The sequence below is a fragment of the Manis javanica genome, chromosome 10 (genome assembly GCF_040802235.1).
Source record: "Manis javanica isolate MJ-LG chromosome 10, MJ_LKY, whole genome shotgun sequence".
Classification (NCBI taxonomy): domain Eukaryota; kingdom Metazoa; phylum Chordata; class Mammalia; order Pholidota; family Manidae; genus Manis; species Manis javanica.
Window position 1 is genome coordinate 350127 of NC_133165.1, and position 22682 is coordinate 372808.

At 46.0% G+C, this 22682-nt stretch overlaps 1 protein-coding gene across 1 annotated transcript; it reads left to right on the forward strand.

Moving 5' to 3' along the window:
* Positions 1-122: 122 nt before the first annotated feature.
* LOC118969529 (uncharacterized) lies at positions 123-22360 on the forward strand. Its single transcript, XM_073214363.1, is given in 14 exon segments — positions 123-1221; positions 1808-1943; positions 2918-3027; positions 3097-3190; positions 3399-3501; positions 4095-4313; positions 6733-6931; positions 12131-12222; positions 12834-12907; positions 13389-13504; positions 13629-13735; positions 13968-14147; positions 15463-15602; positions 15767-22360. Coding segments are annotated over 8 exon segments (1173 nt in total). The 5' UTR covers positions 123-915; the 3' UTR covers positions 12137-12222; positions 12834-12907; positions 13389-13504; positions 13629-13735; positions 13968-14147; positions 15463-15602; positions 15767-22360.
* Positions 22361-22682: the final 322 nt, after the last annotated feature.

Below are 22682 nucleotides of genomic sequence, written 5' to 3' on the forward strand. Positions count from 1 at the left end.
GGCCGCGTTAGCGGGCGTCTCAAGGGCCGCCGGGGTTTTCTCGCAGGGACAAAGTGGCCTTCATCACCGGCGGCGGCTCGGGGACCGGGCTGCGGATCGCTGAGGTTTTCATGCGGTGAGCGCTGCCTTGTTCCCCCGCCCCTTGTAGGGATCCCACTGGATCCTGGGCTCCCTGGGCAACTTGCTGGTGGGCGGCGGGAACCCTCTAAGCGCGCCGAGAGGGGTCAGACGCCCTCCTGGGGGAGGTCAGACTCCGGGGTCTCCGAGAGGTTAGTCCAGCTGGTGGGGCTCTGGCTTCAGCACCCCCATTTGTACAAAGAGGGAGGGTTCACCAGGTTGAGGTCGCCGTAGCGCAGGGCTCCCTGGGCCCTCTCGGAGCCAGGGTTGGGGTGGACAAGTTGACCTTGACACATTGTTGGGACCCAAGCTCTGTGGCCTCAGGCTCACGTCAGCACTGTGTTTGCTGGGAGACACACTCACCTGGGAGAGAGGCCCAGAGGTAGGCCGGGTTGGAACAGAGGGGGCCTATTGATCAACTGGGGCTCCTCCCCAGTTTAGCCCAGCCACCCACTCTTCATACCAGAGGTAAGTCCCACTGGATGAGCTTCTGGGATTCAGCCAAACCAGGTGAACTCGTTTTCTAAGTTGGCAGCTTTGTGTGTGTTGCTTCTGTGAGCAGAGCGTGGCCAGCCATTCTCAGGTCGTCTGCAGGAGTAGATGGGGCCTGATTAGAAGGGAATGGCTGCTTCTGTCAGGGGGTGAGGCAGGGAATGCACCCTGACCTCAGAAGGGGTGCTCTCCTTCACTTCAACCTCGAAGGCAGGGGATGTCGGGGACACGTGGGACTGAGCCAGGAAGACCCAGCAGGCCCCATGCAGATGCCTGGACCCTGAATCCAGGCTCCTGGCTGCTTTGATGCTATGCACATGTTTCGGGCAGGGCCTGCATCCCTGTGTGGCCGAGATGCCTGTGCCAGAGAGGCCTGGCCAGAAACCTGAACCCCTACCTGCCACAGCCACTCAGCCCTGCTCAGGGCCTGTCTCCTCTGCCAGCTGTGCCCTCACCCCTGGGCTGGTGCTTCAGCCCAGGAGCCTTGAGGGAGGGGGTTCTGCTAGAGCAGGCAGGAGCCCACCTGATGTGTCCCTCGCACCCACCCTTTGGCTTTGCAGGCACGGCTGCCATACAGTTATCGCCAGCAGAAGCCTTCCAAGAGTTTCAGTGGTGAGGGGTCTCTCCTGTGCCCACCCTGTCCGTGGGTGGCTATGGGGTCCAGAGAATGTTGACACCAAAGCCTGCTCCTTTCCAAATATGGAGCTTCAGTGGAACTGGCCTCCCAGAGACATCTGGGGCTATAAAAAAATTTGGATGAGTGGGTCCTGAGAAGGGGCCCTCATGTTGGGTGGCATTATGGACCCAAGAGAAGTGTTGCAGCTCACCAGGCTTATAAGGTGGTCCGTGTGTGTCCCACTCACGGGGAGGAGAGTCTCACTGCTGCCACAGCTGGTTTCTGGGCAGGGACTGGAAGTCAGCTGGGGTGCCATTAACCTGTGACCAGTGACCAATGCCTGGGAGGTGATGGAGAGCGGGGATCCTGGGGCAGGTTGGTAGGGGAGGGAGTGTGGGATGTCTTGGAAATGCCTACCAGGGCTCCTGACCCCTGGAAGTCACCACTTGTCAGCTGCGCATCCGCAGAGTGGGGTCCAGCTTCCCAGCAGAACCTGGACACGTCATCCTCAGCAGGCTCTGAAAGGCTTTTCGTCCAGGACAAGAACACTTGCCTACCTATCTCTTCCTGTCCGGCTTCTAGGCTGCCAGGAAGCTGGCCTCTGCCACTGGCCAGCGGTGCCTCCCTTTATCTATGGACGTTTGAGTTCCAGCAGCCATCACAGCTGCCGTGGACCAGGGACTAAAGGAGTTTGGGAAAATTGACATCCTCGTTAACTGTGAGTGTCTGTTGAGTGAGGCCAGGGGGTTCTGAGGGGTTGGCAGTACCAGACCTCCCTGTGTGGAGGGCCCAGATGTCTGTCCCAGGCTCCTGAATGCTATCTTGGCCCAAATGCTCCTTCTGGGTCAGTGTAGCTGCCGCAAATTGGACCCTGTGAACCGGGGTGAATCACAGTCAAGAGTGTCTTGAAATTCCCCCTTAAAAAGAAAAGAAATAGACTGTACGAGTTTAGTACAGTTTTAGATTTATGGAGTAATCAACCAGATAGTACACAGAATTTTGCAAATCACCCCTCCCAGGGTTCCTTATTGTTAACATCTTCTGGTTTTTATATTGATGAACCAATATTGACACATATTGTTAACCATAGTCCTTAATTTAAGGTTCACCTTTTGCTGAAATTCCTTCTTAAAATGTCCAGTATATTAGTTTCCTGTGGCTGCCAAAGGACTGCAAGCTGTGGGGCTTAAAACAAGAAGTTGTTTCCCTGTTCTGGAGGCCAGAAGCCTGAAACCAAGTGCTGGCAGGGCTGCAGTCCTGTGAAGCACCCAGTGGGGATTCTGTCCTGGCCCCTCTCAGCCTCTGGTGCTGCTGGCGTCCTGGGCACCCCTGGGCTTGGCGTCGCCTCGCTCCAGCCTCTGCCTCCTCCCCCACGCAGCCATGTCCCTGTGTGTCTGTATCCTCTCTTCTTGTTTGAGGACACCTGTCCTTGGCGTTAGGCCCACCTGAATAGAGTATGCTCTCATCTTAACTTGATTACATCTGCAAAGATTGCATTTCCCACTAAGGTCAAGTGTGCAGGTCCCAGGGGTAAAGACTTCAACGTAGCTTTTTGAGGGACACAACCCAATACATCCACCCTGCCCCTGTCATTCAGGATTTTGTCCGAATGTCCAGGTCTCTCTCCCTGTCCAGCCTGGACTCTAACTACCTAGGGCTCCGGCACCATCTGCTGTCTCCTTTCACCTACAGGTGTGGCTGGACACTTCCTGTGCCCTGCTAGCGTGTTGTCCTTCAATGCCTTCAAGACTGTGATGGACATCGATGCCTTGGGACTCGGGTGCTTTACGAGGTTCTTCCGGGTGCGTGTCCTCTGGGCCGGGCTGCCCCTCCTCTCGCTGCCGGCTCATCGCCTGCTTTGTGTATTGCAGGACCACGGAGGGGTGATGGTGAGCATCACCGCGACCCTGGGTACCCGGGGGCGGGTGCTCCAAGTGCACGCAGGCTCTGCCAAGGCGGCCGTGGGTACGGGCACCCCCCTGGTCTGCTGCCTGGGTTCCTGTCAAGTCCCCCCCTGTCTGTCCCAGGAGGCCTGCAGTACCCGTGTGATGCTCAGTCCAGCGATGGGCAGTGGAGAGGCCCGGCCCCAGCCCTGAGCCCCCACTTGCACCCAGCGCCCCCAGGAGGCAGAGCAGCCCTGCTTCTCCCTCATGCCTCCCTTCCTTCCATGCAGATGCGATGACGAGGCACTTGGCTGTGGAGTGGGGTCCCCAGAATCGGTGTGAACAGCCTTGCTCCAGGCCCCATCAGTGGCACAGAGGGGTTCCGGCGGCTAGGTAAGGCTGTCGGGGAGCCCAGGCCCCCCACAGGTGCTCCCTGGGGCCCAAGCCTGGGATAAGTGCCGAGTCGTCATGGCTCCCTGGGGCTGGCAGAGTGTCCCCACGCCAAGTCAGGGCCAATCCTGGTCAGTGCACATCCGTGAGGGACTATGGGCAGCTGCTCCCTGGAGGTAGAGGCCACAGGGCCACGGCCCTTGATGTGAGCCAGGCACACGGTGAGGCACCCCCTGAAGCTTCTAGAACCTTGGCAGGGCGTACGTCAGAAAGTCCTGTGCTGGCTCTGTGGTGGTGCTGCCCTGTGGCTGGCCCGCACCTGCTCCCCCAGGATGCTGCTCACGCCCCCAACATTCCCGGATGTAGCTGGGAGGGAGCTGGGCAGGGGAGGGTGGGGGGCCATGGGGTTCACGGGGGCTGAGCGTCCCCTGGCCCAGGCGCGCTGGCAGAGGGAGTCAGTCTGGTAGAGAAGCCGCGGACTTCGGTCGCTCGCTCGCTACCCAGACAGACCTCGCTGATCGCTGCTCATGGGAGGTTTTCTGAGCCGAGTTGTGGGAGGGCTTCTCACCCAGCTGGTGGGGGTTCTTCTCCCGCAGCTGGTGGGGGTCCTTCTCTACAAAGTGGTGGGAGCCCTTCTCATCACGCTGCTGGGATTTCTCCTCACCGAGCTGGGGGGACGGCTTCTCCCCAATCTCCGCCCACCGGACCGCCTGGCCCTCCTCGGAAGCTCCGCCCACCCGTCCGGCCCTCGGGGATCCCATTCACCCCTCGGTCCGCCCTCCTTCCCTCCGGTCCCCTTGGAGGCCTTCCTGCGGGTAAGACACACTGACCCTCCCAAGACCGAGGACTTGACTTTGTTTGTTTGTTTTTTCGTTTAATTTATTTATTTTATTAAGGTATTATTGATATACACTCTATGAAGGTTTCACATGAAAAAACAATGTGGTTACAACATTCCCCCGTTATCGTGTCCCCCCAGACTCCATTGCAGTCACTGCCCATCAGTGTAGGAACATCTTTCTCTTTGAAATCAGAGAGGAACAATTTTTTAAAAATAAATGGTAGCCCTTATTTTAATCAGTGGGGGTGATTCTTTTTCTGATACTGACTAAACAATATTTCATAGGACCTAAGAAAAACTCTTTGAAAAAATTAAGTAGTAAACCCTTGTTTCAATTTTTCTTTTAAGGAGCTTTATTCATTCACCCTACAACAACAAAAAAGGAAATGGATATATTATTTTGACAAAGCATTGTTTAGTCATCACTCTACCTAAAACTTGCTAAATCTTCTATTTCTCAGGTAACTAAAGAAGTCCACAGAAAAGCAAATATTCATTTTAAAAATTAACTTTTGCTTTTGAAAGTGAGATCAGAAAAGCTATTAACACAGATCCAAAAAGCGTTGCCAGAGAGTTAGCTGCTGTTCCAAAGAACAGTGAAGAAACAGGAGCCTGTTAGCAGGTCCAGAACGTGGGCACGTAGCCCACCCAACAGCCGTGAGACCTTTGATGCCCCACCTCTAGGCTTTGGATATTCCCATCCTCTTTTATCTTGGCTGCTCAGGTGTTTGCTTTTCCTCCCTAAAGCAGAAAACTGAATATGAATGATGTAAAGGTTGATAGTAAACATTTATCTTTGAGCCCGTATTACATGCCAGTCACTAGGATACACATTTTACATGCCTCCTCTCAGTTAATTCTGACAAGAAGCCACAGAGGAAGGAATTATCGCCTCATTTAAGAGGTTTGTACCTTCGTTAGGGCTGAGACTGAAGCTTGGGGTGGGAATTCAAGCTATTTATAAATGCAGTAATAATTACTAGACTTTCCTGTATTTTTTAAAAGAGTGAATGAACTTTTATTTTTTCCTATGTATATTTTCCTGGTTAAAAGTAACCAGCTTATTCTTTACTTGAGTTGGTTCCACAGTTGTTGGCGCTTTGTTTAGTTACATATTTTTCCTTTTTGTCCGTATGATTTACTGGCTCTCAATAGATAGAAATGTTTTAAACTTATATATGTATTTTAATTTTTCAATATAAGATATGCATTGTTCTATCATTTAGGTTTTTTGGTCCAGAGCTATAATTACCTCTCAAGAGACATCATTGCATAAGACAATATTTATTAAGTAATTGTGAGTTCTATTTCATTACCTATTTCTTGGTTCTTTTTTCTTCATTCCCAAGTATAGCAAAACTGTGTATTTTATTCCTTTCATTTTCTCTATCAAAGTTTCAATTAAACTTATGTGAGTTTTTAAATGTTAAAAATCATAGTGATCTTTTTTTTTTTTTTGAGAGGGCATCTCTCATATTTATTGATCAAGTGATTGTTAACAACAATAAAATTCTGCATAGGGGACTCAATGCACAGTCATTAATCAACCCCAAGCCTAACTCTCAACAGTGTCCAATCTTCTGAAGCACAACGAACAAGTTCTTACATGGTGAACAAGTTCTTACACAGTGAATAAGTTCTTACATGGTGAGCAGTACAAGGGCAGTCATCACAGAAACTTCCGGTTTTGATCACGCATCACGAACTATAAACAATCAAGTCAGATATGATTATTCATTTGATTTTTATACTTGATGTAAATGTGAATCCCACATTTGTCCCTTATTATTATGATTTTTAAATAAAATGCTCAAGTGGTAGGTAGATGCAAGATAAATGTAGAAAACATAGTTTAGTGCTGTAAGAGGGCAAATGTAGATGATCAGGTCCTTGCCTATAGACTAAGTATTAATCCAAGCTAGACAAGGGCCACAAAACATCCACAGATGCAGAAGATTCCCAGAGAGGAACATTTTGAGGAACTTGCCGCAGTAACTATGTTGTCTAAATTTCACACCCATGAAACCATCACCACAGCCAAGATACTGAACATCACCATTCCTACCAGAAGTTTCCCCGGGCCCCTCGGTGGAGCCTAAGACCTCCCTCTCGCCCTGCCCCTGCTGCCAGGCATCCAGTGGTCCCCATTCTGTCACTGTAGATTTGTGTGCGTTTCCTAGAGTATACATAAGTAGAATCATACGTTTAATTTTTAAAATACTGAGCTTTCCCTTTCTTTGTGAGACATGTGTAGCTGAATTAACAGTAAAATTAACAACATTATCCTTTTTCATTACATTAGAACGACTTTGTGACCATGGGATGAAGCCTTAAAACAATGTTGCTGCCTTTCAGTAGCACATCTGTGTTTTTTCCTTTTATTTCCCTTTAAGGCCTGGGCCTCCGAAGAGTGGCTTCAGTTCCCAGAGCTCAGATGGCCACTTGGATAAGAGACCCTCCACCTATGCTGTGAGCTGCTTGAAGGGCACGTGCACATGTGGCATCCGTCTGTCCAGCCGCAATGCCATTACCAGTTCCTACAGCTCGACTGGAGGCATCTCTCAGGTTCCTTCCCCTGGTGCTGTGGAAGAAGTGGGTTCTTTGCGTTTATTCGTTGATTATAATACAGACTTGCGGAGCTGTTTTACGCAAGTGGGATCATCACATATGTGCTTTTTGCATGCTTTTTGTCATTATATATTGCATGCATTGTGTGTCATATAAACTCTCTTTAATGGCCTTTTTAAAATTAGAGAATGTGCAGAAAAACAGGTGTCATAAGCGCAACCATTCCATGGAACCACCACCCAGGCCAAGTTAATAAATCATTTTCAACGTCCCCGAGCCCCTCTCATACCCACTCTCAGTCACTACTCTTTCCCTCTCTTCTTTCCTGATTATTAGCACCACATATAGTTGTCCCTGTTTCTGAACCTCATATCAATGGGAACAGAATATGCTTTCTTTTATGTGTGGGTTCCTTCACTCAGCATTTTACTTGTGACATTCATCTGTGCTGTTGCAGGTAACAGAGGGTCTTTCATTTTCGTTGTGTATTCTCTTAAACTGTAGGATATATCACAACTTAACCATTCTACCACTGGACGTTTGGGTTTCCAGTTTGGAGCCATTATGCGTAATGCTGCTCTAGACATTCTTGTATTAGTCTTTTGGTGCACATATATCAAGTTACATGTATGTTCGGTCTTAGTAATTCGACCAATTGTAGAAAGTAATGTTTCAGTTAATACTCCTACCACAGCAGGGGAGCTTTTGTTCCTGGGGTTACACATCCTCACTGACACCTGCTGTTGCCACTCTCTTTAATGACCCATTTCAGTGGGTGTGAAGTAGCATTTCATTGTAGTTTTAATTTGCATTTTCCTGATTACTAATGAGTTAAAAGTATGAGTTCATTGGCCATTTGTACATCCTTTTCTATGAAGTGTCTGTGCAAGTTTCCTGACTTTTCTATTAGGTTCTCTATCTTTTTCTTACTGACGTATACAAGTTCTTTATATGTTCTAGATGCAAGCTTTCTGAATGATATATGTTGCTGTAAGTAAGCGTCCCCCATTTCATTCTCTTTCAGTCATTTCACTTGCGGTTAGTGTGTTTTCTGTGCTGTTTAGGAAATCTGTGCCTGCTGAGGGCTGTGATGATCCTCTCCAATACTCCTTTCTAGGAACTTTAATATTTTTCCTTTCACATTTAGATCCTCACCTGAAAAATTTTTTTTACATGGTATGAGGTCAAGGTCAGTCTTAGTATTTTTCCGTGTAATATCCGTTTGATTCTGTAACATTCACTGAAAGAATGGGTCACCCTTTCCCTATTGCTCACACTATCGGCTTTGTTGCATGTCGGTCCCTCCCTGCTTCCGACCCACAGATAAGGGGGGAGACACGATGAGATCCCAGAGACCTGAAAGGACCAGCCAGGGTACTCGAGGCCTAACAGCGCAAGAGTGGTGCTGAGAGGGCACCCTTCTTATTTTTTGAGCACATACGTGTTCAAAACAATAGAATCCTGTTGGGGGGACTTACTAGACAATCATTAACTAACTGGAAACTGCATCCTCAGCAGGCTCCGGTCTCCTGGGCCACGATGTCTCACATGGTATTGAAACAATAGCAAAGGCAATTAGGGCACAGAAACTGTCTTGGTCTTATTTGTTCTGTTCTTGATCACTTATCAGGAATTACAGGAAAAATAACCAAGTCATATATGATTATACGTTTGATTTCTATGCTTGATTTCTATAGTAATCCCACAGTTGCAATTGAAATGCCCACGTGTACGCGGATCCACTTCTAGATTCTGTCCTGTTCCGCTGCTCTGTTTTTCTGCCTGTGCCCATCTTTTTTTCTTCCCTATGCTACAGTCTTTATGTTTTGATATCTAGTAGAATAAGTCATCCAACGCTGTCATTTCTCTCATTCCTCTTCTGAAGGCTCTTGCATCATGACCCTGTGCATTTCTACATAAATTTAGAATCAACGTGTCAGTTTCAACCAAAACTAAAACAAAAACCACTTGCTGAGCTATTGATTGGGATTGCCTTTAATATAACAGTTATTTTGGAGAGAATCGATATTTGTACAGTATTTAATCTTAAAATCCATGAACATCGTACATTCTTCACTTATTTACATCATCAACTTCTCTGTGTAGTGGTTTTTTGTATCTTTTATTAAATTTTTCCTAGGTGTATGTTTTTGATGCTCTTATAAATAGTACATTGAAAATTTGTTGCTGATGTTAGAAATGCAACTGATTTTTATATTCAGAAAACTTGCTAAACTGTGAACATTTATCTGTACATTCTTCAGGATTTTTATATGTATGTCATGTCTACAATCATGACACTTTTTCTCCTTTCTTCCAATCCTTTTATTGTTTGTTTATGCCTTACTGCACTTGGCTAAGATCTCCAGTACAATGTTGAACAGAAGTGATAGCAAACATCTTTGTCTTGTTTTTCCCAATCTCAGAGGGACCACTTTCCAGTTTTGTATTACATGTGACATTTGAATATAGACATTCTTTGTAGATACCTTTATTGGATTAAGGGAGTTCCATTTCCAAAGTCATATTGTCAAGTACCAACTTTAGGAGCCATTCTCTTATGTTTTTCTGTTTCTTTAATTTCTGTTCTCATAGGTACTATTTCCTTCTCCCTTTCTTCATGTTTGAGTTGCTAGGATGCCTTTGTGGCTTTAAGTGTGGATTCTTAGATCACTCGGTTTCAGCCTGTTCTCTTTTCTCATGTATGTTTTGAAGGTTACTGGGAATTCAACTTTAGCTTCATCCCACTAGTTTTGAAATAGAAGGATTTTCATTTTCATGCAGTTAAAAATATTTTCTAATTGCCATTGTGATTTCTTCTTTGACTCATAGGTTACTTAGAAGTACACTGCTTAACTTTTAAATGGTTGGGAATTCTCTAGTTATCTTTTAATTACGGGCTTTTAGCTTAATTCTGCTGGGTCACATGGTGTCTTCATCAGTCCTTGAAATGTTCTGCATTTGCTTGATGCCCCAGCACATGTGCAGTTTTGGTAAGTGCTCCACCTTCACTTGAAGGGAAACTTTACTGTGAAGTGCTGCCTTGTGGTTTCTCTTGCTTGGAACTTACTGTGTGGCTTGATGACTTTGATGGTTTTGAGAAGCTCTCAGCCATTATCTTTTATACTGTTCTGCCCTGTTTTCTCACCTCTCTCTAGTAACAATTCTGGAACATGTTAGACGTCTTCACGGCGTCCTATGTGTGTCTCTGCATGTTTCCCATCATTCTGTCTCCCAACCATCAGTTCTTCAGTTTTCCAGTTCACTAATTTCAGTTAGTCATTTTTATAGCTACCGTTTCTGCCTGGAATCTCCATACTGTCATTTAAATCACAATAAACCGTCCCTCTAAAGTCTTGACCACTCCAGTATTTGAATCTTCTGTGCTCTGTCCACCTGGTTATTGGTCAAATCTTATCTTACATGCCTGATTTTATGTGTTGTTTATCTGTCAGACAGTGAAAAACACAAAACAAAGTGGCAGTAACTTGAAGCTCTCGGTGGTGGTGTCTTTCTCCAGAGAGGTTTCCCTTTTCCCTCTGGCAGGCAGCCAGGGAGGGAGCAGATTCCTCTGCCTACTTGGGACTGACACGGATTCTGAGTTGTCCGTTCTCAGGGGGCTGGTTTATTTCTGATTGCCTCCTGTCTTCTTGTGTAGCCTGTGCGATCCCAACCAGAGGTTTTGTTAGGACCCCTCCACTTTGGAAAGCTCTGAGTCCGTTATTTGTGTCTTCAGCCCTGTGAGGCTGGGGACAGGTGCTCGCAGCCTCCGCACTGCAGCTTTCCCTTGTGGAAACAGCAGTCACCTGGGGGAAATGCAGACCTGAAGGCAGGCTCGTCTCTGGGCTTCTCTTCTCTGTCTTGTCTTTTTTAAGCCAAATCATGAAGGAGCATCTCAAGTGCCCCCTTCATCCCCCGATTCCTCTAACTGAACTCCGCATGGTCTCTTCCTAGGCTCCTGGGCACAGACCTTCTTTATCTTTCATTGCTGTCATCATTTCGTGCTCTGCCCTGTCTCTTTTCCAGATTGTAAATTTCTTGACGATGGAACCGTCATACTTGTCTTGAGATTCTTTGTGGAGTCTGAAGGTATAGTGTCCTTATGAAGTAGGAACTCAGCAAATAAAAACGGGACTCCAGTGCTGAGCTACCTGCCCGAGACACAGGCTGCTTCTGGGAGTTGCCTTGCTGCGTGCTCCTTGCCTGCTCTCCCTGGACACAGTCGTGATATTCATATGGAATTGCGAGACTCCATTTTCACATGGTACGGACATGAATTTATCAGTTTAATGGAAAAGACGTGCCTTTTAATGTTGCTTATGGTTTTGTTTTTGTTTCAGGGTGTTTCGGTTTCCTATTTTATTTATGGTTTATGGAAACATTAGTATGGTTGAAAATTCAAATGGCACAAAGGGTGTACAGTAAAGTCTCTTTCCCATGGGACAATATTTTTAGAGAGAAAGGTTCTTAGTTTTATGGAACAGTCTGTCAGCTTTCTGTCTTCTCTCTCTCATACAGTCCCTCCCTACCCAACCTTATCTAAGAGCTTGTCTGTTTTGTTATAGTCCTTTTGTTTGTTACACTTCTAAATGTAAATCTTTTATCACGTCTGTGTGGTGTGTGTATGCACAGTCTATGAGGTACAGAGAAAACACTTTTTCCCTAATTGTTGAACTGGATTCTCCTCAACCCTGGCTGGTCACGGATAGATGGCTGTAGGGATAATTATCATGTGACAGTAAATGCCATAGATGTTGCAAAAGTCACAAGTGTCACAATAGCATATTTTTAAATTTTAATAAAATAAAATTGAAAATTCAATGGAAGCAAGACTAAACTAGCTTACTGGCTTGTCTTCACGGGAACAGTCTCTGAGTGTCCCTTTATCCTTTCCGTGGACGAGTACAGAGTGGCCTTGTGTGCGTCAGAGCCCGCTCCCCACCGTCGCTGAGTATGACGCTCCACTCTTCAGGACATGCAGAAAGGACGCTCATTCCTCTGCCGTTTATTGGCATTCCATTACTTTTTCCGACTTCATTCCCCATAGTTAATACTGGCAATTGACTCACTTTCCAGAAGCTCCTCTTCACAAAGAAGTGTTTTTGAGTCATGTGGAAAGGAGACTTTACCTACAGTGATGGATTAGAGCCACAGAATCATGTTGACGGTCAGCCCCTAAGTTATTACATAGGGTCAGTCACGTGACTTGTGTTTGGCTTTTAGCTCTGAAAGAGGAGAGGTCCCAGCTCGTCACCCTCCTCCGGTCCCTCCTCTTTCCGCCTGCAGACAGCAGAGAGGTCGCCAAGGAAAACGAGGTAACCAGTGATTTGCCGTGTGGACTAATGAGAGGGCAGGAAAGGAGGGGAATTCACTCGGCTCTTAGGCCATCTGAGACTCCGACTTGGAGAATCAAAGCGGTTCACATCTGAAGGGTAGCGATGGTGCCGCCCTGAATCACTCTTGTCTCTTGCAGTCGTCACACAGTGACCACACCGGCCTCTGCTCCCCGTCATGCTGCAGCGGGAGGGGCTGGGGTGTAAGGGGAAGGGCTGCACAGGACAGAGTGACCAGAGTGACTGATGGGAGTGGGCGGCAGGCTTCACATTCTAGACCCCAGCTGACCCTCCAGGTGTCTGACTAGAATGCCGCTTTCTTAGAGATAGAGGTGTGACTGGAACTCTCGGAAATTTGCCAGGCTGTACGTAAGGTTCTGGAGATTGTTTTGTGCTTGTTTTCAGATGAAGGTGTCTCTGTGGCTTCTCTAAACTGCCTCCCTTCATTTCTTTAGGAATTTTCTTTGATTTATTTCATTTGTTATCTTGACACACTGGGATCTTAGTCATGGTTGTTCTCGACTTTGGCCAGTCGGTAGTTAGGAGGGTGTAAGAAGTTATCCTGTACTTACTTGGGCCTCTTCCTCCGACAGAGGAGAGGAGCTTTCTCCTCATTCCGGCTCCTCAGCTCCCTCCGCAGGAGACAAGCAGTCCCAGGGAGAACAGGGTAAGTTGATGAACGCGTGGCATGTGTTGGCGGTAGTGTGTATGGAGGGCGCATGGGCCACGACCCACTGGACACATGTACTGAGCCTTGATTTGTGTGGGGCCTGGTAGTTACAGAGAGAGACGTTCCTGTCCTTCGGGCTTCCTGGTCTGGTAAGGGAAGGTGGCCCAGACTCGTAGAGCATGACCCAGGCCACCTGGGGGGTTCGGGGTAAGGTAAGCCTAGGTGGGGGAACCTGAGCAGTCCAGGCAATTTCTGTCCAGTCAGCAACCGTGTGCACACATTTGGAGCAATTCCCACCTCATGTCGTCTTGACTGTCAGAAATAATCTTGCGGACACCATCCAAGAGCCCAAACCATGGAAAATAGAATCCCAGAGACACCTAGTGACAGTTCAGTGTTACAAACTAGGCTGGCTAGACAAACCTCTCCATTTCTGGAAGAGAGGAGGAAGGAAGGAAGTCGGGTCCTTTATTTGCAGGCACAACCACACCTGGGAAGCAGAACTGGGATTCTCCACCTACGCCCAGCAGCTCCCGGCTCCGCAGACACAGGTTTCCCCTGGTGCCCTCCAGGCGAGGGATCCCGCTGATCTTGGTATGGCCTGTCCAGCCGCCCCTGCCCACCCCAGCCTGGCTCCCCTGCGTCTCGGGAACGGAAGGGTGGGCACAGGTTTCTTTCACTGCCTTCTGACCGGCTCGGCTTCTCCTTCTCCTGGTAGCCTCCAGCTCCCGTGCTCTGCGGCCCGATCACACGCGAAGAGTTATTACCGGGAGGAGCAAGCTCAGTCGGAGAAGTGGCTGAAGTGGATCTTCCAGGGTGAGGCTGGTAAGGAACATGGGTTAACTTCACACTCCAGAGACGGTTCCCTTTTGGTCTTTCTCCTCTGAGAAATCCACCTCTTGGGTTCTCAGTGGGCTCCGAGCACAGTGAGCCCTGAGACTGAGAGGAAGCATTTGTGCACGTGTTCCCCCGAGTCCCCAAGCCTCCCTGTGCTCTGTGAGGCCCCCGGAAAGAATTCCCCTGCCAGGGAGGATAAGCCCTTTTCTTTCTTCCTTAGAAACTGCATCGAACTCGGAGGGTGGGGACCCACCTGCCACTCCACCATCTCCTCCGAATTTCACCCTGCCCACTGCTGAGACTGCTGCTCCCGCAGCCTCCCTCCCAGCCACAGTGACTGACGTGCTGCTGAGGTGCTTGGAGCAGTTGGCAGACTTCCTGTGCCTACCATCTTTCCCAGGTGAGCAGGAGGGCTTTCTGGGCAGCACACAGTGCCATCAGCCTCTGCTCAGGTGAACGCAGCATGCCAGTCAGTCACTGAGACGGCTGAACCTGCTCTGGCTTGGCACACCTGAGCTGGTGCAGGCCTGGCGGCTTCAGAACCCTCTCATGAGGCGCAGATTGTAGGGAGGGGCCTGCCGCTCTTAAAGCTGGAGAAGGCAGCCTGGTTTTGGGAGTCAGACGGCTGTTGGCTTGCAGCCCCATTCCTTAGCTGCTCTGAGCCGTGCTTGGGTTCAGAGGATTGGATTTTCCTTAGTGTCCACACATGGAACCCCTGCTAGGCCAAGGTTTATCCCCTGCTGTCTGCCTTATGATCTGTGAAGGGTAGAAATAAAGAGCCCTTCCTTGATGTTGAGGAATGAATACTTGAAGAACCTGTGGTAGAGATGAGTCGGATTTGCTGACTCCTGAATCCCTGGCACAGCAAGGCTTCTAGAGCACCAATACCGTCACATTTCAGATACCAGAATTCACGTTTTCTGTTCTTCCTAGAATCGGCTGCAGTGGCACTGTTGGGGAGGAGGCATTGTGTATTCCCTCCATTCTTGTTCCCGCCGTGACAAAGAATTGAAGGGCAGAGACACAGTAGTGAGCAGAGGAAAAGTTTTATTTAAAGTTACTTAGAGAAAAAGTGCAGGCGACCTCAGAGAGAGAGGAGCACCCTGACAGTTTTGGGATCCCCCATTTCAGGATTCTTCAGGAATGTGACTAAGGGCTTGGGGTGCAGACCTGTTAGGTGGGCCTTGAATACTTAGAACTAACTTAACACAAGGGACTTCCTGCTCTGATTTCTCCCTGGGAGCCCGGCGTTTCTTGGTCTGGGAGCAGATCAAGGCTGCCTGCCCGGCCCCGAAGGTGGGCTGAGTTGTCTGTTTGCTAAAGAGTAAGTGAAGCATCTTCTTAACTTCCTGGGTATTAAGACCCAATCTTATTTTTAAGATGGAATCCTTCCTGCCTGTTGCTATGTTATTTATGCTGGCCTTGCTTGCCATTATTCATTGTGCAGATTGCAAACTACTTGATTTGGGCCAAAGGAGAAAAAAACAGCATATAGATAAAGTTAAAAACATAAGCTGAGCCTGTCTGATTAACACAATAAAGCCATGGGCTCTGCTGAGGTGCCTTCCTTTCTCTGGGGAATATTCAAACATTCCAGGCCAAGTTGCTCATGGCTTTTTGAGCTTTAACTGATTAACTCTGGGTCTTTTTTATTGGGCTTTTTCCTGGCCTTATTCTCTTTCCATCCCACTCATATCTATTTTCCTGCCTAACAGGGTGCGTTCCCTTCCCCTCTGGGTACAAGAAAGATGTGACCTCGCTGGCAGTCATGCGCCGCCGAGGTTTGCAGATAGGCAGCAGAGCTCAGAGAGGAGCTGTTTCTGGCAGGACTTTTCCCAAACCACAGGAAAGCCAGGTAAAAATACCTTCCCGGGCCTCCTGCCTCCCAGGGAACTCAGCCTGGGAAGTCCTGTTGAAGCACCCAGGGTTCTGTGGGCCTGGCCCTCCACAGCTTAGGGCACACAGAGAAGCAGTCTCTGGTAGTAGCTGCCCTGATGAGGTCTTTTTCCATTGGTGCAGGATCAAGATGCCTGGGAGCCGGACAGAAAACGCAGGCATATAGCATAGATAACCACGTCGGCAGGAAGTAGCCTAGGCCCCTTTCCCCCACCTGGACCCCTCACCCAGAGGTAGACTTCGGCTCCTGCTGGGAAGAGCCTCTGACCTGTTCCTTAAGGCAAACTGACAGCAGCAGATCTCTGGCTTCAGCCTGCAGGGAGGGAGGGGCAGCCCTGGAGGCCACTGCCCTCTCCAGGAGGAAGCAGAGCCTCAGGCTTTCTGCAGGAGGGGAGGCCGGATGTGGCAGAGCAGAGCCTGATTGGTACCTTGCTTTACCTGGACGGTTCCACTGGTGAGGCTGGACAGAATCAAGAAACATCTGGACCACCAGCTGAAAAGATGGAAGCGTGAGAGGCGAGACAGAGGCTTCTTCCTAAAACCGCATATAATACGAAAATATAACTAATACACACAATCCTCAAAGAGCAGCAGGAAAGAGGACTGCTCCAAGCTGCATACACCTGGAGAAGAGAATAAATCTCACAGAACAGGTAACGTACCAAAGCCGTGACCTGGCGGGACCCAGGCCCTTCCCCCACCCCAGTTCTCCTGTGGGAGGAAGAGAAACAGAGCAGGGAGGGAGTGGAGGCCTGGGCCTGCTGAACACCTAACTCCGCGATCTGCTCTGGGGGCACAAACCTACATTTCATGGTGTTTTCATGGTACTCTCGTGATTAGGGGGTTGGAAAGCTAAGACAGGCAAAATTCCTGGAGAGACTGAGATTCCAGCTGCTTGTGGAAAGCAGGGATCCATATCCGGCAGCTCCGGGACAAAAGAAAGGCGGGCATTCTGAGAGACTTCCTAACAGCAAGAGGGCTGCTAAAGGGCCAAGGATTGCAGAGCTCACTGCTCAGGAGAAAGGGGAGGCAGACAAAATTGTCCGGGGTACCTCTGCCCAGCAGGTTGGGAACTTTCACGATCTTCAGGAACTCCAGCCCCCTGGCTGGCTGCACAGCTGCAAGGACCCCCTCCGTGATAAGCAGCCTGCTGCGCGCCTTTCTCCCGGCCAGCCCCACCTGACTCCCCAACTGGCAAACTGGACCCTGGCATTAGGCCGGCCAGAGGGAAGCCCTGTCTACAGCGACTACAAACGCAAAGCATAGAGGCTTATACCTGTGTGCTCGGCCCACTGGCTCAGGCAGTGGAGACAGGCAGAGCAGCCGGGAAGCAGGAAACAGCTCTGTCCTCCCCCCAGGCACCAACACCGCTCCCCTGTGACCCCCAACATTGCTTCAGGGGCTGAGCAGCTCCAGTGAGTAGAGCTTCTGGGCACTAGAGGGCGCCATATACAAATATGAAACGCCAAAGGAACCTGCTTCAGAGTGAAATTATGAATATGAATACAACCCTGAGAAAGATTAAAATGAAATTGACCTCATGAATCTGCCTGTAAGGGATTTCAAAATAAAAATCATTAACATGCTCATGGAGGTAAGAAAAATATTCATAACTCAGGGAGGAATTCTGGTTGGAGATCCAATCATTATGGAACACTGTATCAAACATGAAACATACAATGGAAAGTTTTAAAAGCAGATTAGATATGGTGGAGGAGACGATAAAAGAAACAGAAATTAGAGAAGAGGAATACAAAGAAGCTGAGGCACAGAGAGAATAAAGGGTCTCTAAGAATGAAAGAATATGGAGAAAACTGTGTGACAAATCCAAATGGAACAATATTCACATTATAGGAGTTCTAAAAGAAGAAGAAAAGAGAAAAAGGGATAGAAAGTGTCTTTGAGGAGGTAATTGCTGAAGACTTCCCCAGTGTGGGGAAGGAGAGAGTCTCTCAGGCCGTGGAGCTGCACACATCTCCCAACACAAGGGACCCACGGAAGACAATACCAGCACAAACAGTAATTAAAATGACAAAGATCAAGGATAAGGACAGACTATTAAAAGCAGCTAGAGAGAGAACGAAGATCACATACAAAGGAAAGCCCATCAGGCTATCATCAGACTTCTCAACAGAATCCTTACAGGCCTGAAGGGAGTGGCATGATGTATTTAATGCAATGAAACAGAAGGGCCTTGAACCAAGAATACTTTATCTGGCAAGGTTATCATTTCAATTTGAAGGAGAAATTAAACAATTTCCAGATAAGCAAAAGCTGAGAGAATTTACCTCCCACAAACCATCTCTATAGTGTATTTTGGAAGGACTGCTATAGATGGAAGTGTTCCTAAGGTTTAGTAGCTGCCCCAGAGTTAATAAAACCACAGTAAAGAAAGTAGAACAGTTAATTACTAAACAACTGCACGATTAAATCAACTATCCACAAAGTCAATCAAGGGATAGATGAAGAGTACAGAACATGATACCTAATATACAAAGAATGGAGGAGGAAGAAAAAGGAGGAGAAAAGAAAAAGAACCTTTAGACTGTGTTTATAACAGCATATTACGTTAGTTAAGTTATACTCTTAGATAGTAAAGAAGTTCCCCTTGAACCATTGGTAACCACGAATCTAAAGCCTGCAATGGGAATAAGTACATACCTATCGATAATCACCCTAAATGTAAATGGACTGAATGCACCAATCAAAAGACATAGAGCCACTGAATGAATAAAAAAAACAAGACCCATCTATGTGCTGCGTACAAAAGACTCACTTTAAATCCAAAGACATACACAGACTAAAAGTGAAGGGATGAAAAAAGATATTTTATGCAATGAATAGAGAGAAAAAAGCAGGAGTTGCAGAACTTGTATCAGAAAAAATAGACTTCAGAACAAAGAAAGTCATAAGAGACAAAGAAGGACATTACATAATGGTAAAGGGGTCAATCCAACAAGAAGATATAACCATTATAAAAATCTATGCACCCAATATAGGAGCACCTACATATGTGAAACAAATACTAACAATTAAAAGGAGAAATACAATGCAATGCATTCATTCTAGGAGACTTCAACACTCCACTCACTCCAAATGACAGATCAACCAGACAGAAAATAAGGAGAAAGAAGCACTGAACAACACACTAGAGCAGATGAACCTAACAGACATCTACAGAACTTTACACCCAAAAGCAGCAGAATACACATTCTTCTCAAATACACATGGAATATTATCAAGAATAGATCATATCACAGGCCACAAAAAGAGCCTCTGTAAATTCAAAAAGGTAGAAATTGTACCAACCAGTTTCTCAGACCACAAAGGTATGAAACTAGAAATAAATTATGCAAAGAAAATGAAAAATCCCACAAACACATGGAGGTTTCACAGCATGCTCCTAAATAACCAATGGATCAATGACCAAATAAAAACAGACATCAAGCAATATATGGAGACAAATGACAACAATAATTCAACACCGCAAAATCTGTGGGACACAGTGAAAGCTGTGCTAAGAGGAAAGTATATTGCAATACAAGCCTACCTCAGGAAAGAAGAACAATCCCATACAAGCAGTCTAAACTCACAATTTATGAAACTAGAAAAAGAAGAACAGATGAGGCCCAAAGTCAGTAGAAGAAAGGACATAATAAAGATTAGAGCAGAAATCAATAAAATTAAGAAGAACAAAACAATAGAGTCAATGAAAGCAGAAGCTGATTCTTCAATAAAATAAACAAAAGATAAACACCTAGCCAGACTTACCACGAAAAAAAGAGAGTCTACTCACATAAACAGAATCAGAAATAAGAAAGGAAAAATCAGACACCACAGAAATACAAAGAATTATTAGAGAATGCTATGAAAAATTATATACTAACAAACTGGATAACGTAGAGGAAATGGACAGCTTTCTAGAAAAATACAACCTTCCAAGGCTGACCCAAGAAGAAACAGAAAATCTGAATAGACCAATGACCAGCAACGATACTGAACTGGTAATTAAAAAACTACCTAAGAACAAATTCCTGGACCAGATGGCTTCACCACTGAATTTTATCAAACATTTAGTGAAGACCTAATACCCATCCTCCTTAATATTTTCCAAAGAGCAGAAGAGGGAATACTTCCAAACTCATTCTATGAGGCCAGCATCACTCTAATACCAAAACCACAAAACAAAAAAAAAATTACAGGCCAATATCCCTGATGAACATAGATGCAAAAATACTCAACGAAATATTAGCAAACTGAATTAAAAAATACATCAAAAAGATCATCCATCATGATCAAGTAGGATTTATTTGAAGGATGCAAGAATGGTACAACATTAAAAAATCCATCAACATCATCCACCACATCAACAAAAAGAAGGACAAAAACCACATGATCATCTCCATAGATGCTGAAAAAGCATTTGACAAAATTCAACACCCATTGACAATAAAAACACTCAAAAAAATGGGTATAGAGGGCAAGTACCTCAACATAATAAAGGCTATATATGACAAACCCACAGCCAACATTATACTTAACAGTGAGAAGTTGAGAGGTTTTCCTTGAAGATTGGGAACAAGACAAGGATGCCCACTCTCCCCACTTCTATTCAACATAGTTCTGGAGGTCCTAGCCATGGCAATCAGACAACACAAAGAAATAGAAGGCATCCAGATTGGCAAGGAAGAAGTTAAACTGTCCCTGTTTGCAGATGACATGATATTGTACATAAAAAACCCTAAAGAATCCACTCCAAAATTACTAGATCTAATATCTGAATACAGCAAAGTTGCAGGATACAAAATTAATATGCAGAAATCTGTGGCATTCCTATACACTAACAATGAACTAGCAGAGAGAGAAATCAGGAAAACAATTCCATTCACAGTTGCATCAAAAAAAATAAAATACCTAGGAATAAACCTAACCAAAGAAGTGAAAGACCTATACTCTGAAAACTACAAGACACTCATGAGAGAAATTAAAGATACCAATAAATGAAAACATCGCGTGCTCATGGATAGGAAGAATTAATATGGTCAAAATGGCCATCCTACCTAAAGCAATCTATAGATTCAATGCAATTCCTATCAAAATACCAACAACATTCTTCAATGAACTGGAGAAAATCATTCTAAAATTCATATGGAAATACAGAAGACCTCGAATAGCCAAAGCATTCCTGAGAAGGAAAAATAAAGCTGGGGGGATTATGCTCCCTGACTTCAAGCTCTACTACAAAGCCACAGTAATCAAGACAATTTGGTACTGGCACAGGAACAGACGCATAGACCAATGGAACAGAATAGAGAGCCCACATATAAACCCAACTATATATGGTCAATTAATATATGATAAAGGAGTCATGGACATACAGTGGGAAAAAGACAGCCTCCTCAACAGCTGGTGTTGGCAAAACTGGACAACTACATGTAAGAGAATGAAACTGGATTACTGTTTAACACCATACACAAAGGTAAACACGAAATGGATCGAAGACCTGAATGTAAGTCATGAAACCATGAAACTCCTAGAAGACAACATAGGCAAAAATCTCCTGCCTATAAGCATGAGCAACCTCTTCCTGAACGCATCTCCTCAAGCAAGGGAAACAAAAGCAAAAATGAACTCATGGGACTACATCAAACTAAACAGTTTGTGTACATCAAAGGACACCATCAACAGAACAAAAGGGCATCCTACAGTATGGAAGAATATATTTGTAAATGACATATTGACAAGGGGTTAACATCCAAAATATATAAAGAACTTACACACCTCAACACCCAAAAAGCAAATAACCCATTGAACAAATGGGCAGAGGAAATGAAGAGACACTTCTCCAAAGAAGAAATTCAGATGGCCAACAGGCACATGAAAAGATGCTCCACATCACTAATCATCAGGGAAATGCAAATTAAAATGAGAATGAGCTATCACCTCACACCAGTAAGGATGGCCAGCATCGAAAAGACTAAGGACAACAAATGCTGGTGAGGATGCGGAGAAAGGGGAACCCTCCTACACTGCTGGTGGGAATGAATATAAGCTAGTCCAACTATTGTGGAAAGCAATATGGAGGTTCCTCAAAACACTAAAAATATAAATACCATGTGACCTGGGAATCACACTTTTTGGAATTTACCCAAAGAATACCACTTCTCAGATTCAAAAAGACAGATGCACCCCTATGTTTATTGCAGCATTATTTACAATAGCCAAGAAATGGAGGCAACCTAAATGTCCATCAGTAGATGAATGGATTAAGAAGATGTGGTACATACACACAATGGAATACTATTCAGCCATAAGAAAGAAACAAATCCTGCCATTTGCAACAACATGGATGGAGCTGGAGGACATTATGCTCAGTGAAATAAGCCAGGCAGAGAAAGACAAATGCCAAATGATTTCCCTCATTTGCAGAGTACACATGGTGTGGGGGATAATGGGGAAAACAGTGTAGCACAGAAAAGGCACATAGTGGATCTGTGGCATCTTGCTGCACTGATGGACAGTGACTGCAGTGGGGTTTGGGGGGGACTTGATAATATGGGTAAATGTAGTAACCACATTGTTTTTTTATGTGAAACCTTCATAAGAGTGTATATCAATCATACCTTAATAAAAAAAAAGATGTGGTACAAATACACAATGGAATATTACTTAGCCATAAAAATAAAAGAAATCCTTTCATTTGCAACAACATGGATGTATCTAGAGGGTATTGTGCTCAGTGAAATAAGCCAGGCAGAGAAAGAAAAATAGCAAATGATTTCACTTATTTGTGGAGTATAAAAACAAAGCAAAACAAAAGGAATGAAATAGCAGCAGACTCACAGACACTGAGAAGGAATGAGTGGTTGTTACCAAAGAGGAGGGTTTGCAGAGGCATGGTGGGAGGGAGAAAGGGATTGAGGCGCACAATAATTCCCAATGACAATATAGGTTGGTCATGGGAGTGTTAGTACAGCACAGAGAATAATTCTGTGGCATCTTACTGCATGGATGGACAGTGACCGCTCTGGAGGAGGTG